The sequence below is a fragment of the Mirounga angustirostris genome, unplaced genomic scaffold (genome assembly GCF_029215605.1).
Source record: "Mirounga angustirostris isolate CCGP_5_RB_7025 unplaced genomic scaffold, mMirAng1.0.hap1 SCAF_1, whole genome shotgun sequence".
In the NCBI taxonomy this organism is placed as follows: Eukaryota; Metazoa; Chordata; class Mammalia; order Carnivora; family Phocidae; genus Mirounga; species Mirounga angustirostris.
In genome coordinates this window covers 147,465,321-147,479,709 of record NW_026991709.1, presented here as the reverse complement: position 1 = coordinate 147,479,709, position 14,389 = coordinate 147,465,321, and the positions used below count along the sequence as shown (strand labels likewise).

Here is a 14,389-nt window from a genome sequence, read left to right as displayed (position 1 = left end):
CTGTCTCCCCGCAGGAGCCCGCTCCGGAGTCGGCGGTGACGTATTAGCGCCCCGGGACTCCACTGCCAGTGACCCACTGCCTCCGGCCGTACACGACAGTGCCTTGACCCAACAGCCATCGAATACCGTCCGGATTCCCACCCGAGGAGAGGGCCTGGGGGAGGCCACGGTGCGCCGCTGCCCAGGGCTGTCCCGATACCTCACCCAGAAAGCAGTCCCGGACTTGCGCACTGCGGTCCTGCCGCGCTCTGCCTTAGGCTCGCAGGGGGATCCGAGCCAGCCGGCCGCGCCGCGGGCTTCCAACAGCAGAGCGCCGTGGGCGCACGATGCATCTTTTCCCTGTCCGCTTTGCCACTCTCTGTTGTCTTTAAGATCTCTCTCTCTCTTTTTTTTTTTTTTTTTTTTTGGTCCTTCTGATTGAACTAGAAGTACGTGTCAACAGTTATTTGTCCAAAGGAAAACTATTGGGGGGGGGGGCGGAAGGAAGTGAGATGGGTATTATCATTTAATTCACCATCAGTTCTTACTGATCTCTCACAAGCATCTTTGTCCCCCAAGCGCTAAGGAAAAAAAGTGCAAATGCCCCGCGTAGTGAACCATCGGGCCTATCCCATTTGGAGAGCGTGCACCCGGGCGAGGATGCAGGTCTCCCTTTTGGCCACCTCCTTCCCGGGAAGTCCCAACCCCCTCCCCCCTCCCCCCTCATCCCCCGGGCATAACCAGTCAACCAGTCATTCCCATCGCTTTGCCATCACAAGCCACGAAATGGAAAGCTCGGCCTCACCCACGCCATGTCCAGGTCTATCTGAAACAAGGTCTCATTGAGAGTTCAGGGCTCTTCCCTGGACTTACTGATAGTTTCCCCACTCTGAAGGGGAGGGGAGCTTGAGAAAGCCTCAACACTGACTTAACTTTAGGGCACTGCCCGGAATCCACATGATGCGGGTTAGCCAATGACCGCGCGTCCCCGTCTAATGGGGTTTAGGTAAATGGATTCTTGCAGACAATAACCACGTGAGAAAATTTATTCCCCGATAAATATTCAGCAAAAGAAGTAGAATGACCTTAAAGGTAAACCTGGTTAAAGAATCGCCTTGAGAAAACTTACAGGCATGAAAAAGGCAAGGATAAACTGAATTTAATGGACACAAGAGCTGACACGAGCTCCATGTTGGTGGTCTCAAATGCATGACTATGTAGAGTGTACGTATAAAGGCAAATGGAATGGAATTTCGCACAATGAATTGAGCATTTACAACCTTTCTTAAATCTGTCCCTGAGACATTCTGAATCTAAGGAAGCAAATGATGGGAGGCAAGTTTGACCGAAATTTATTAAGTGATTGCTTTCAGGGAGGCAATTCCTTCTACTTTTAATCGTTAGAGCAACCCTCTTTGGTAGGTATCCCCATTTTTCAGATTTGGAAACGGAGGGGACCAGAGAGATTAGTTTGCTAAAGTCACACCTTGAAACTAAGTCTAATTGGAATGCCCCACAAAAGCCTCACTCCGTGTTTGTTTCAACTTCTACATTCTTTTGCTGCTACACACATTCCCAGACCTGATTTGCTGCTGAGATGTGCGTTATGATCCCTTCCTGATGGGGGTCTACCTATCTTCCAGTGATACTCCGTGCTGATGCTGTGTATGTGTTATCCCACAGAAATGACTCCTTTGAAATAAAGTAAGTCTTTGGCTTTTTGTTCTGTTGGTGTGACTCAAAGCAGACAAATACAAATTTTAAAAACACAACAAAAAAAGATCTGAGTTCCAAATAGAATGTTTTCTTTAAGAGGCATGAAAAGCAACTACTGTTGTGTTACAGTGTTAAAATACTCAGTTTTCTTTGACAAAAATGTGTACTGTGTAAGCCTTGCAAAAAACAAAAACAAAAAACAACAAAAAAAGAAGAACCCTGCTCTATGGCATTTGAAATTTTATAAAGGTTTCCTTGTGCCAAATGAGTGCAAAGATTTAATTTACTATTAAAAACCATAAGCATATGTTATAGTTTCAGAAGAATTATTTTGTCATCAAGTGATTTTGATCTTCAGTGTCAACATATATTTTAGATTAATTTTTATAAATGAAAATATTTTGATGGTTTAAGAAAATGAGGACAATAAGACCATATCTTTGATGACTTCTGAAAGTTATGCTTGCCTTCATGTTATGTGCATATTGCCAAGAATTACTGTCAAGAGAAATGATAAAGAAGTAAAAGTCATTTATGAAAAATAATGTCTGTGCGTGTGTGGTTGTTTGGGCTGGGGAGGACTGGGAGTGCAGAGGGGACAGGGAAAGAACGTTCAAAGCTACTGTTCAAAGCTACCGACATTCAAAGCTACTGTTGCTCCCCACCCCCATTCTTTCCAGTTACACCACTTGCTTCTCCATTGTTCATTGTCCTGAGAGAATTCCCCAGTATAAGACCAGCAGTTCTCAAAGCAGGGGGCAGGAGGGGAGCAGTGTGGGTTTATCCCTCAGGAGACCTTTCTGATTGTCATAACTTGGTGGGGGGTTGCTACTGGCATGTAGTGGAGAGTGGCCGGGGATGCTGCTAAACATCCTAAAATGCATGGCCACCCGCAACCGAGAATTATCTCGCGCAAAATGTGAACAGTGCCAAGGCTGAGGACCCTGGGACCCTGGGACCCTGGAGGTAAGCCTGCACATGAGCGGAGAGGCCCCTGCCAGTCTCTGCAGGGATGGCGTAGCTATGCAGGAAGCAGGACTGTGACTCTCCCAGAGTCTTTCACAGGTTCAGTGGCAACTGTGGCCTCTCTGAGGCTGGCCTGCCCAGACACTGGACGTTGCCATCCCCAAGGAGGAGTAGGAACTCTCCTCCGACCGGAAGTGAATGAGAGAAGAAGAACACGAATGGAAGCCACGGGCCTTCGCCACCTGGTGGCCTAATACGGTCGTACTCAAACTTGAGTGGGCATCAGAATCACCTGTTAAGACACAGCTCCATGGGATTCACCCAGTCATCCCCAGCGCTTGGTCTACCTTTCTCTACATGATTATTCATGTGCCTGGCACAACAGTATTTGCTAAGCATTAAAAGCAAACAGGCTAACATTTAGGTGGACAAGGCATTGCAGATGGGGGGAGGAAAACATCAGTAGGCCCATCTGAGGTCCTCTTCAGGCGGCATTTTCTGGCTGGAATTCCTGGTTTCTCCATCCTCCCTCCCCCCGGCCCCACCCCCACAGGATAGCCAGATACGTAAGGCAGTAAAGACAGTCCAGTCACGTTCTAGCGGCAGGAGCATTCCACCTCTCTAACCCAGAAGCCCCCAAAGCATTGCTGAGCAACCAATCTGCCTCATCAATCTGAATATTCAAGAGAACCTATTTGAGCCAACAATTTGAATATCAAGACTGAAGGGCAGCTATACTCTTAGAAAATTTACAGCTCTTCTTGCTTCTGGGGTAAATGGGAACAGTGTAGCCATGATATTTTCCCCTAAGAGATAAGTGCTTGATTTGCCATGACCAAAAAATAAATAAATAATAATGTGACCTAATAGTCAAAGCACTTGAAGGCTGCCAGAAAAAACTAGGCTCCACTCTTAAGACTTTCCATTTACTAGCTCTGTGGCCTATCGCCTTATATGTGAGATGGGTTATAAAAATCTTCCTAGTGTTGTTAAAAGGTTAAATGAAAAAAAACAAAAACAAAAAAAAAGGTTAAATGAAATAACCCATGAGGAAACTCAGCAGAATCCTGGAGTACTACAGGTACTATAGTGTTATAGGTATATATATTATAGATGTATATATATTATATTATAGGTACTTTTTCTTAGGACAAGAAATCATTCAGGGGCACCTGGGTGGCTCAGTCGTTAAGCATCTGCCTTCGGCTCAGGTCATGATCCCAGGCTCCTGGGATCGAGCCCCGCATCATCGGGCTCCCTGCTCAGCAGGAAGCCTCTTCTCCCTCTCCCACACCCCCTGCTTGTGTTCCCTCTCTCGCTGTGTGTGTGTGTGTGTGTCTCTCTCTGTCAAATAAATAAAATCTTTAAAAAAAGAAAAATCATTCAAATATCTGCACCATGACTTAGGCAAAATGCTGTGCCTCACTCTTCCTACCGACAGTAGAAAAGATCATTGCTCTAAAATACGCACTCCTTTTGCACCTGACTCTGGGAGGAGCGCACTACGCTTGACGTTGGGCTTGGCCATGTGACTTGCCTTATGGTTGGTGGAACATACTTCTCTTAGCTCATTGGGCTGCTTTGACAAAATTCCAGAGACCAAGCAGCTCATAAACAACAGAAATTATTTCTCATAGTTCTGGAGGCTGGAAATCCCAGACCAGGGCGCCAACATGGCCAGGGGTGGCCAGAAGCTGTTGCAGACTGTCAGCTTCTCACTGGGCCCTTGCCTGCAAGCAGGCGAGGGATCTCTCTGGAGCCTCTTTTAAAATCACACTAATCCCAATTGTGAGGATGGCTCCTCGTGACTCAATCACCTCCCAAAAGCCCCACCTCCTTACACCATCACCTGAGGGGTTAGGTTTCAACATATGAACTTGGGGGGGAATACAAACATTCTCCAACCCTTGGTTTGAACTTGGCCGCATGACTTGCCTTGGTTAATAAGATAGTAGCAAAGAGCTACATAAAGGGCTTTTTGAAATATGTTTGTGGAGTTGGGTTTGTCCATTTACATTTTGCCATTCTGAGAACATGCCACAGGCAGCCCACTGTCCAAGGAACAGACCCAGACAACCAACCTGTGGCTTGCGGCCAAGCTCAGCTGAGCACAGCTAAGTGAGATCAGCAGATCCACCCCACCAACCTTTAGACATATGAGCAAGAATAAACCATCCCTCTTTTAAACCACTGAGATTGGCAGTAGTTTATTACACAGGAATGACTAACCGATTCACTCCCTGAAAAATGTGTTTTATCACCTTAGATTAATCCTTCTGTTGGGGATGAAATGAAGATGAGTGGCTATCAACGGTAAAATCGCATGCCAATATGAAGGATGGATAAGCAAAGTGTTGAGCTGCTTGGTTTTGACATTTCACAATTTATACAGGAAATTTCTGTTATGTTTACATGTTTCCCCAAAATGTAGCACCTCTCGCTCTCTCTCTTGCTCTTGTTCTCGCCCTGTGTGTGTATGTGTATTGATCTTTCCAAAAGATCCTCTATTCATTGAAATTTTTGATAAAACACTGAGGCACAAGAGACATTTGGTGTGTTCTTTTAAAAATAACTTCTCACAACAACTACTCCATTTTCTCCCAGGGGAAGTATTTCCCATGCACAATTTGCATTTTACAGAACAGTTGGTTGTGTGAACCTTCTGTCTCTGCAATTGCGTTATAATTATGATAAAGTGCAGGTAAATGGAGTTGCATTTTAAACAGATTTCAAGGGGCTAGAAAACTTTAATACGCACTTCAAACATCAGAAACTTCAAAGAATTTATTTAGAGGGACCCAGTTTGGTAGAATCAAGTCCTGCAATATGGAAAACTATGTTTTATATCAAAGCTATCATGTTTGATAAAGATGAAAGCATTAAGGTAGTGCTTCTCCAATGTTAAGGTGCAAATTCTGCTTCGGCAGGGTCTGAGGTGGAGGGGCGGGTCACGATGCTGCAATTCTAACAAGCTCCCAGGTGATGCCAATGTTGCCAGCCGCACCTGAGCAGCAAGGTTCCGAGGTTCTATGGAGTCCCTCAGAGGGCCCCCTGCGGGATAGAGGCCAGTTACCCACAGCGGTACCCTCTTCATTAACACCTCTTTTCTGACTTTCTCTCCCTTCATTTACTCACATTATCCCTCCTTCAGCACGTATCCTGGGGTCACCTCCCCAAGGAACTACTGAACACAGAGTCTCCTGTGGGGAAAACCCAAACCAACACATTCCCTGCATGCATGTGCATATTTGCATTGGCTTCCTGCACTGACCTGAAAGCTTCTTCAGGAACTGGGTTCTATTCACCCCGCACAGAGCCCAGCACAGAGCAGGTGCTTGAAACAAATGTGGTTCATCTAGGATGGCCAAGGTGGTCCCAGCTCTAGGCCGTGTGGTTGCCCCACGCCCATGTGACTGAAGATTATGCACGACAGGGAGCAGTCCCTCTCATGCCCATCCAGAGGTTGGGAGTGAGCAGCTTCAAGACACTGAAGTGCACAGGAGAAATCTTAACACCAACATGGAGGAGCAGGAGGCACCCCCAAACCTTTACTTCACCCTTGTCCCTCTTCTAGAGGCAGTAGGGCAATCCCAGGTGGCAATAGACAGTCCAGGCACCTGCTCCCTAGAGTCTAAAAGCACAAGCCCTTGTATCCATAGACGCTCACAACCTGCAGGTCCCAGTAGATGCCAGTAAATTCGGCTTAGTTTAGCTGGGCTCCAGGCTGAGCAAGAGTTAACAGAGTTCTTGGATGCAATCACGGCTTCTTGCCATCACCGATAAGGTGGGAAAACTTTGAGATGCTCACTCGTTTCATTGACTTCTTTGAACACAGCCCATGTGCCCAGCCATGACCCATCTTTTCTCTGAGTGGATCCCTCTCCTTTATTCTTTGCCCACCAAAAGCCAGAACTCCGAGAACTTAACAGTTAAAGTAGTAGTCCAAAGTGGGGTACAGATGACACATGGGATGTAAAGATGGTCAACTGGGGGTAGGCAAAAGAAAATGCTAGAACTTCTCTTTGTACTTATTTTTTATCTGGAAGTAAGTTTACCAATATGAAATATATGATAGATGAGAGGACATGTAAATAATTTACAAATGAATATACCTATTTTGAGCATGCATTGTCAGTTTTTCCTAATGGGATATGTAACCAAAAAGGTTTGGAGACCACCTACTAGTTGGAAAACCTAGTATACTTCTAATGGCTCAAATTCCCCCTTGAGTTGGTCCCCACCCCTGTCCGGTCAGGGACAGTGCGAACTCTCAAGACTTGACCCAGTGCTTGAAGGGCAGCTGAAAGCAGGGCAGAGGTGGGGAGGTCATCCTGAGAGCACAATCTATTGGTTTGGCCTGGGATGGGTGTTGCTCCATCCCTTCAGGGAAAAGCTCTCTGTCAACCTTGACTGTCTTCCTTGCTCTCCTCCCCAGCCCAGGGAGGGAATGTCTACTTACTATCCAACTATCTTAATGAACTACTGAAAGACACCAGGTTATTTTGTCCAGAAACGACCCAATGGGCAGCCTTGAGGTGTGGGGATTTCCCATCAAGTTTCCCTGTGGTTCTCTGAAGTGAACCCAAATGGACCCTCTTACCTCTGCTAGTAGAGGTAAGAGCCATGTGGCATTGAGAGGCAGGTGAACCAGGCAACAGCCTCCCCTCTATCCAGCTCTGCCTCCCTTGATTTATAGCACCCAAAGCCCTACAGCCAGGTGGGCTCAGCTGTTCCCAAGCCCAGCTAACCTGACAACCTCTGGGCAGTCTATTTGTGCAGGAAAAGGCACCGAACATTCGCACATCTGTCATCTCTTAAGATCTTCCATGAGTCCAGGAGAGTCTGTACTCTGCTATAATCAGAGCCATTTGGAGAGTATGCCTTTGGCACTTCCCAGACAGCCCCAACAAGTTTGCTAAGTTCTCAGTCTGTACTTGCCCAAGAAGGTTGGAGGGGCAGGTCTGAGATCCTGGTGGCCTGAAGACCACCATCTGTGTTCTTCGCCATGTGTTGTGTGTATCAAATGAAAAGGAGCAATGCTGGCCCAGAGCCATGACAGGCCACAACCACGAGGTGTTAGGTAGTAAGGCGACAGGATGAAAAGGCATGTAACTGTTGTTCATTGAGCAATATGGCCATTACTTAATTGAAGATAAAAGGGCAACTTGCAGGTAGTGGGGGTAATAAGTATTTTCTGTTGCACTTCCATCTTCAACATGCCTCCCTGTTTTCTTGTAATGACAGTAACTTGCACTTTTCAAGCCTGTCTTTTGGGGTTTATTCTTCCCTACTATTGTATTCACTTCATGACAAACTTACTCAGAAGTCAGAAAAAGATTTCCATCTTTGAGGAAGGGCCAGTCTTTAAAAAGGGAAGGCGGACAAGTATTCTTTGCCCTGATAAATGTAGACCATGTGTCCCAAATGCTCTGCTGAGAATAGATTCTGAATGAGCATTTCCATCCCATTTGTAATTTGGGTCTTTGTAGAACCATCCTGGTGATGAATGGGTTGCTTTCCTCAGTCTGGCAGAATCGAGGTTCCTTCCTTTCTGTCTTTGAATGACACTATTATTGGCTTTTCTGTGTCCAGTAGCAATTCTGAAATGCTGCCTGTCTGAGGTTCAGTGGCTCTGCTGATGTCACTCGGCCAAATGTCAACTTGGTGCCCATCGATTGTTGAACTGTCTGATGACAAAGGAGTAAGTCACACCTTCTTGACTTGAAGCAGTTAGGATTGTGCTCTCCTGGCTTCCACTCTGTCTTTGATTGCAGGGGAAAATATACATCTTGGCTAAAGCTAAAATGACAGATCTAAAATGTCATTGGGAAGCCTATTCCAGGCATTGTCAGAGCCCTGTACCATATGGGAATTCTGGATCACAGCTCCTGGCAGGGCCCCACTTACCCTTTGTGGGTCACAAACCATTAAAACTAAGACCTTTCTCAACTCTGTGTCTTCCCACATTATATTCGGTCCCCTGGAATGCCTCCCTCTGACTGTGAAAAGCCCTACCTAGTCTTTAAGAAGGCTTGGCTCAAATGTCATCTCCTCTCTGATGGTCCTGACCCCTCCCAGCCTAGGAGAACCCTAGTGCAACCCAGATGGTTGAAGGTGGAAGTAGACTCCATGCCACTCAAAAACTAGGTTCAAATCTACACTGGTTCAAACTCCTCTAATTCTATTTCCTGTGAAGCCCAAAGCCTTTCCCAGAAGCCTGTGAGTTTGTGCTTATGAAGATCCATGGTTTCTGATCTTTGCTCCCTTGTTGCAGGCTCCATTTTGCACTGCACCAATCCAGACAGGAAATTTAACCCTTCACCATTTTCATTTAAAACAACAAAGACAACAATCTATCATCCCTTAATAGTAGACATCACTGAAGGGCTGATGGGCAGCAGGAGCTTGTGGAGGTTGGGGGGTGGGGTGGGGAAGTAGGTGGGGACATATCACCTAACAGCTGAAAATTCCATTTATTTTTTATTTATTTATTTTTTTGAGATCGTATATGGATTTAATTTACTTAATCCCCATAACAGCCTTATAGAGAAACAGCAAGTCTGTCCATATCCTCCACTTGATAGATAAGGAGAAATTCAGTAACATGCCCAAAGTTACACAGCTAGTATATAGCAGAACTGAGACTCACACCTCCACTGTTAGGTCTGATCCCAGGCTCTGAGCCACTGATCTGCACTGTCCCCTAGCAGCTTTGATGTCAGTTCTTCTTTTATTTTATTTTATTTTATTATGTTATGTTAATCACCATACATCATTAGTTTTTGATGTAGTGTTCCATGATTCATTGTTTGCGTATAACACCCAGTGCTCCATGCAATACGTGCCCTCCTTAATACCCATCACCGAGCTAACCCATCCCCCCACCCTGAAAATTCCATTTAGACATTCCCGTTCCTCAAAGTCCTCTTTCCAATCAATACTGGACTTCCTACACAGCACCAGTCTCCTGTTATGCCCTGCCTCCTCCTCTCTGACCTCCAGGATTGCTTGGCCAACTCCACAGGCCTCTGTGATGTCTTGGCCCCACTGAAAACTCAGAGCAGAGGTGTCCCACTTTCTGCCCAAGCACTTAACACAGAGAAAGCTCTCCACCTATGCAGAGTGCTGGAATTCACTGTTAAGATTCATTTTCCACCTAAGTTGCATGATTCACTCCTTCCTCTCAACACAGAGCATTTTGTATGTTCCCCCATCACCATCCCATTTATCACAGATAAAAATAATTTATGTGCATGTCTGGATTGATACGGTGCATTTTGTCTTTAGTCCATAATTAAAAGTAAGACACTAAAAAGTTTGAGAGGCAAGTGACCTGGTCAGATTTGTGAGTTTATTCTTTTCAATGGCTCTGGTTTTTTAGTGTAAGGAATACATGACAACAGGGCTAATTTGGAGACTTCCCATGGAGTCGAGGAAGGAATCAAGACAGCTTAGATTAGGGCAGGGAGAAAGGAGAATTTTGGTGGATCCAGGAGACATTTTAGAAGCACAAACAGGATTTGGGGATTGGTTGGATATGAGGAGTGAAAAAGATTGAGGTGTGAAATAGGGAAAACATTGGTCCCATTCACCGAGCTGGGGGATGGTGAGGAAAGACAAATTCCTTTTTGGATATGTTCCGTTTGAGATATTGGCCAAGTGGAGAGGTGTAGGAGGTAGGTGGATCTACATTTGTAGAGACCAGGGCTGGAGGTGGAGATCAGAGGGCTACTGGGACACAGATGGAACTGGAAGGGTACACATGGATGTAGTCACTGCGGGACCTTATAAAACCTGACTGGTACCAAGGGCCCTGGGCCTGTGGCTCGGCAGGGGAAGAGCAGCCAGAAGGGTAGGAGGAAAACCAGAGAAAACTGTCCACCAAAAATAAAAATCCAAAATAAATAACTAACAATACAAAATTTAAAAAGATAATAATAAAAAGCCAGAAACTGCCAACCATCCCCAGAACACAAACAGCTGGGAAAAGCCCCAGGAGTCCGCATGCACTTTTCCCTGTAACTGCTGCCCTAAAGTAACCTATAGCTTCATCATAATACATTTACATTGTGGTTTCTACCCCCCTTTGGGGGGGAGGGGAGGGACGGCTGTTGTGATACAGGACAAGGACCATATAGGGCCCCAAACTCCCCCTCCCAACCTGTAGGAGGAGTCCCTTAGATGATTGAAAGCCATCTCAGAGACTGCCCTAGCTCTGACCCTTAAACAATGCAAGCATAAAAAGAGAAGACACCTCCAGCCCCTTGTACAGTTGCCATCTCTGGGCCCGCCTGTTCTCCCATCCTGAAAGTGTACTTTCGCTTTTGCACTTTCTAATAAAGGCTTGCTTACTTGAGAGTTTGGCTCTGAGGTCTTTCTTGGCTGAACTCAAGAACCGAGGTCTGCGAGGAGGCTGGAAGGGACCCACCGATGACATAACCACCTCCCCACCCAGGCCCCAGGCAAGAGTGAGGCTGAAAGCAGATGCTCAAGGGTTGACGGCTAACTCAAAGAACCAAGCAGGAAGTGTGGAGAGAAGGGAAGAAGGGTAGGAAGGCCCACAGGTTTCCTGCTAGGGCTGTTGGGTCAGTGGCAGCTCCATTTGCTGAAACAGTGGAACAGATATGGGATATAGTAGTACTTTCGTTTACTCTGAAGTTTGCTCATATTTTTGTTCAAACTGATTTTGCAATCTCCACACTTTTTAATTAGCTACTCTGAAAGACGCCTAAAATTATCACTCTGAGTAACTAAAAGAAGACTGGTTGTAGCGTTTCCACCACTACTGTAACTTAGCACCCTTGGCTATACAACATGGAGACTGGGTTTATGGCCAATGGTTTATAATATTTTCACAACATCCTAGCTCATGCATGAAGATAAATCTTATTCCATTTTCTCTGTTCATGTGCTTACTGTGACAAGTGCTCTTGAAAATATTGCTGTTATATTGCTTGGGGTCCTTTATTTATTTTGGAATTATACACCAAGAAACAAGGATGTTGCCCTCCAAACCAATTGCTCTTATTGACCGCTCTACAAATTTTCATGTTTCTGTTAAGGAGTGTTATCACTAAAGAGGACTAATATGCAAAGGATATTAAGGTGAGGTGGTGAACTGACTGGCAGGTTTTCTTTTACTTAATCTGTTTTCTCCTCCTCTCTCCGTGTCCTATCCATTTCTCAAGGCCAAATGGCTTTATTTACATTATTGCCCACATTTGTTTCCCTTCCTCAAAGGTGTTTTTGATGCAGAATAACTTCCGCTCCGTCTTTATTCTTTAGTGCAAGGGGAAATCCTAATGCATTTCCTTTTTCCTGGTAGCTTACTGTAACCAGTAGAACCCAAATAGGAATGATCTGAGCCCCTCCTTGGTCTACAGATTGTTTGGAAATAGCTACCTCCTCTACTTCAGCCTTATCCCTATCCTGACACCATGATGCCGCTGAATGCATCTCTGAGGTTGCCAGGCCACTGGGCTCAACCGTTCTCCACTGGTGACTACTCCTTATTCAGCCTCTAGGATGCACACATCTCCTTCCTTTGGTATCCAAAACTCCATCTTCTGATTTTCCTCCTATCTTAACAATCACACTGGCAAGTCTGAGCAGACAAGGAACCAGCAAAGGTGCTGGAAATAGTGTGACAGATGATATGGAAGAAAACCAAGAGAGGGTGATGTCATAGAAACCAAAAGAAGAAAGGAGTAGTTCACTTCATCAAATACTGAAGTCAAGTAAGGGGGGAAAAAAAACAAAACATGAAATGACAGTAGATTGGGAATATGGAGGTCAACCAAACTTGGTCAAGAATGGTCTCAGCACTATGGAAAGACAAGCCTGTTTGGAGGGAGTTAGAAGAGATAGGTCTTGAGCAAGTGGAGAAAGTAATATAAACAACTCTTTGGAAGTTTAGAGAAATGGGTCCTGGCAAGAAAAGGAATGAGGTCAAGGGAGGTTTTTATTTTTGTCTTTTTGAGATGGAAGATGCTAGAGGATTTTTGCATCCTGTTAGAACTATACTATAGAGAGAAAGACATTATAAATGCAAGCAAGAGAAGGAGATTCTTCCAAGAGCAACGTCCTAGAAAAGACAAAGGAGGAAAACAGTGATTCTTCATCCATTGTAACAAGACGCAAGGTAGAGAGCAGAGGCACAAATGCAAGGAAATTTGGAGATTTGCTTGGTTGGATGATGTTTGTTCCCATCCGATTGTTTCTATTTTCTCAATAAAGTATAAGCAAGGCCATCAGCTGGTATGAATATAGGGGAAGAAGTTGGGTTTTGCAAAGAGAGAAAAGGTCTGAAATCATCACTGTAGTGAGAAAAAGAACATCCTAGGAAGTACAGCAAGAAGTGAGGTACTGACTGCCCTTTTGAGATTTGTGGTTTAGAATTTAAAATGAGGCTGGCTAATGAAAACAGAAATATTGTGTGTAAAGCACTTAGTCCTGACCTGGTACATAATGCACACTCAGTAAATGCAAGCTATTACTATTTTGCCACATGAATATGTCTTTATTGTTTGCTTAGATGAGATACAATCCTATCAAGGAAGGAAGGGAGGGAGTGAGGGAGGGAGGAAAGAAGGAAGGAAGGAAGGAAGGAAGGAAGGAAGGAAGGAAGGAAGGAAGGAAGGAAGGAAGGAAGGAAGGAAGGGAGGATGTATCTTGGGTGAGATTGTTTTACCAGCATTGTAAGTCCATTAAATATGGAAAATGTTTCCAATAAAGTAAGATGATTGAATATGAGTCTTGAAAAGTAGATCTAATGGCCTAAGGAACCAACGAAATATGAAGAGCATGATATCAGTTAAATAAGATTTCATAAGGACATGGTACCATGAGTTTGCATCACAATGTGGCTGTTACCAGAACCTTGTGCAACCTTGTAACATAAGGGCATGGTTGGTCTGGGATTACAAACCTTGGTGGGCAGACTACAATATGGGTGTATCATACATAAAAAAGTAATATACTTGGTTAAAAGAGTAATAGAATCGATTAAGCAGCTCTTATACTGAAGTGAGCTAAGGAAAGAATTCAGGGAAGCTATTATTACAATGAAAATATCCGCATAAATTTGAGACTTGGAAAGGTCACTGGTCTATCCTTGAAATTAGACACAACAACCTCCTGCATATCCCACTTTCCAGAAAACATATGGGATGATATAACATGCAGCCTTAACCCCCACACTGTGATCCTTGGTCCTTCCCACACTGGGGACAAAGGCCGGGGCTGGGGGACATGCTGTCCTCGGAGAGCAGAACAAAGTGATTGATTAAAATCACTTTTTATTTCACCTTATTGAGAGGACCACAGAGTTTGGATTACTTAATTTGTCAGTGTGTTGGGGAAGAGAGGGATCAGTCCTTTCACATAATAGTGCATCTTATCCTTAACTAGAAGCTAAAGCCTCTACGCCACTTTCCAAATGTATATTATCAGTATCACTTTCCAAAGAGCCTTTTTGAAGTTAGCTGACTTGTACCTATGATGTTGACCTTTCTTTCCCGTGCTGTCAGGGGTCTCATCTCCTCCATCTGAGAGATGTGGGTCTCCATGTCCTCCACTTGAGTATCACCAAGTCTCCATTCCCCTGCTGAGCATCCCAAAGCCCCTCCAACCTTACTAACTAAAAGGCAACTCCCACTGGTGGTCTTGGTTATGTTTATGTTTAAAAGCCTGTCATTATAATGTGTTAAAAACTTGCAATGTGGGGATG

The 14,389-nt window shown here is 44.8% G+C and overlaps 1 protein-coding gene across 2 annotated transcripts in view; it reads left to right on the top strand.

The window, feature by feature from the left end:
- The window catches only part of MYRIP (myosin VIIA and Rab interacting protein), a 406,340-nt gene extending 404,340 nt beyond the window's left edge, over positions 1-2,000 (top strand). For both annotated transcript variants that reach the window (XM_064589763.1, XM_064589754.1), the window contains one exon: positions 15-2,000. In XM_064589763.1, coding sequence (XP_064445833.1) covers positions 15-47 — 33 coding nt within the window. In that variant the 3' untranslated portion in view covers positions 48-2,000. The remainder of the gene's footprint in view (positions 1-14) is intronic.
- The last annotated feature ends 12,389 nt before the right edge of the window (positions 2,001-14,389 follow it).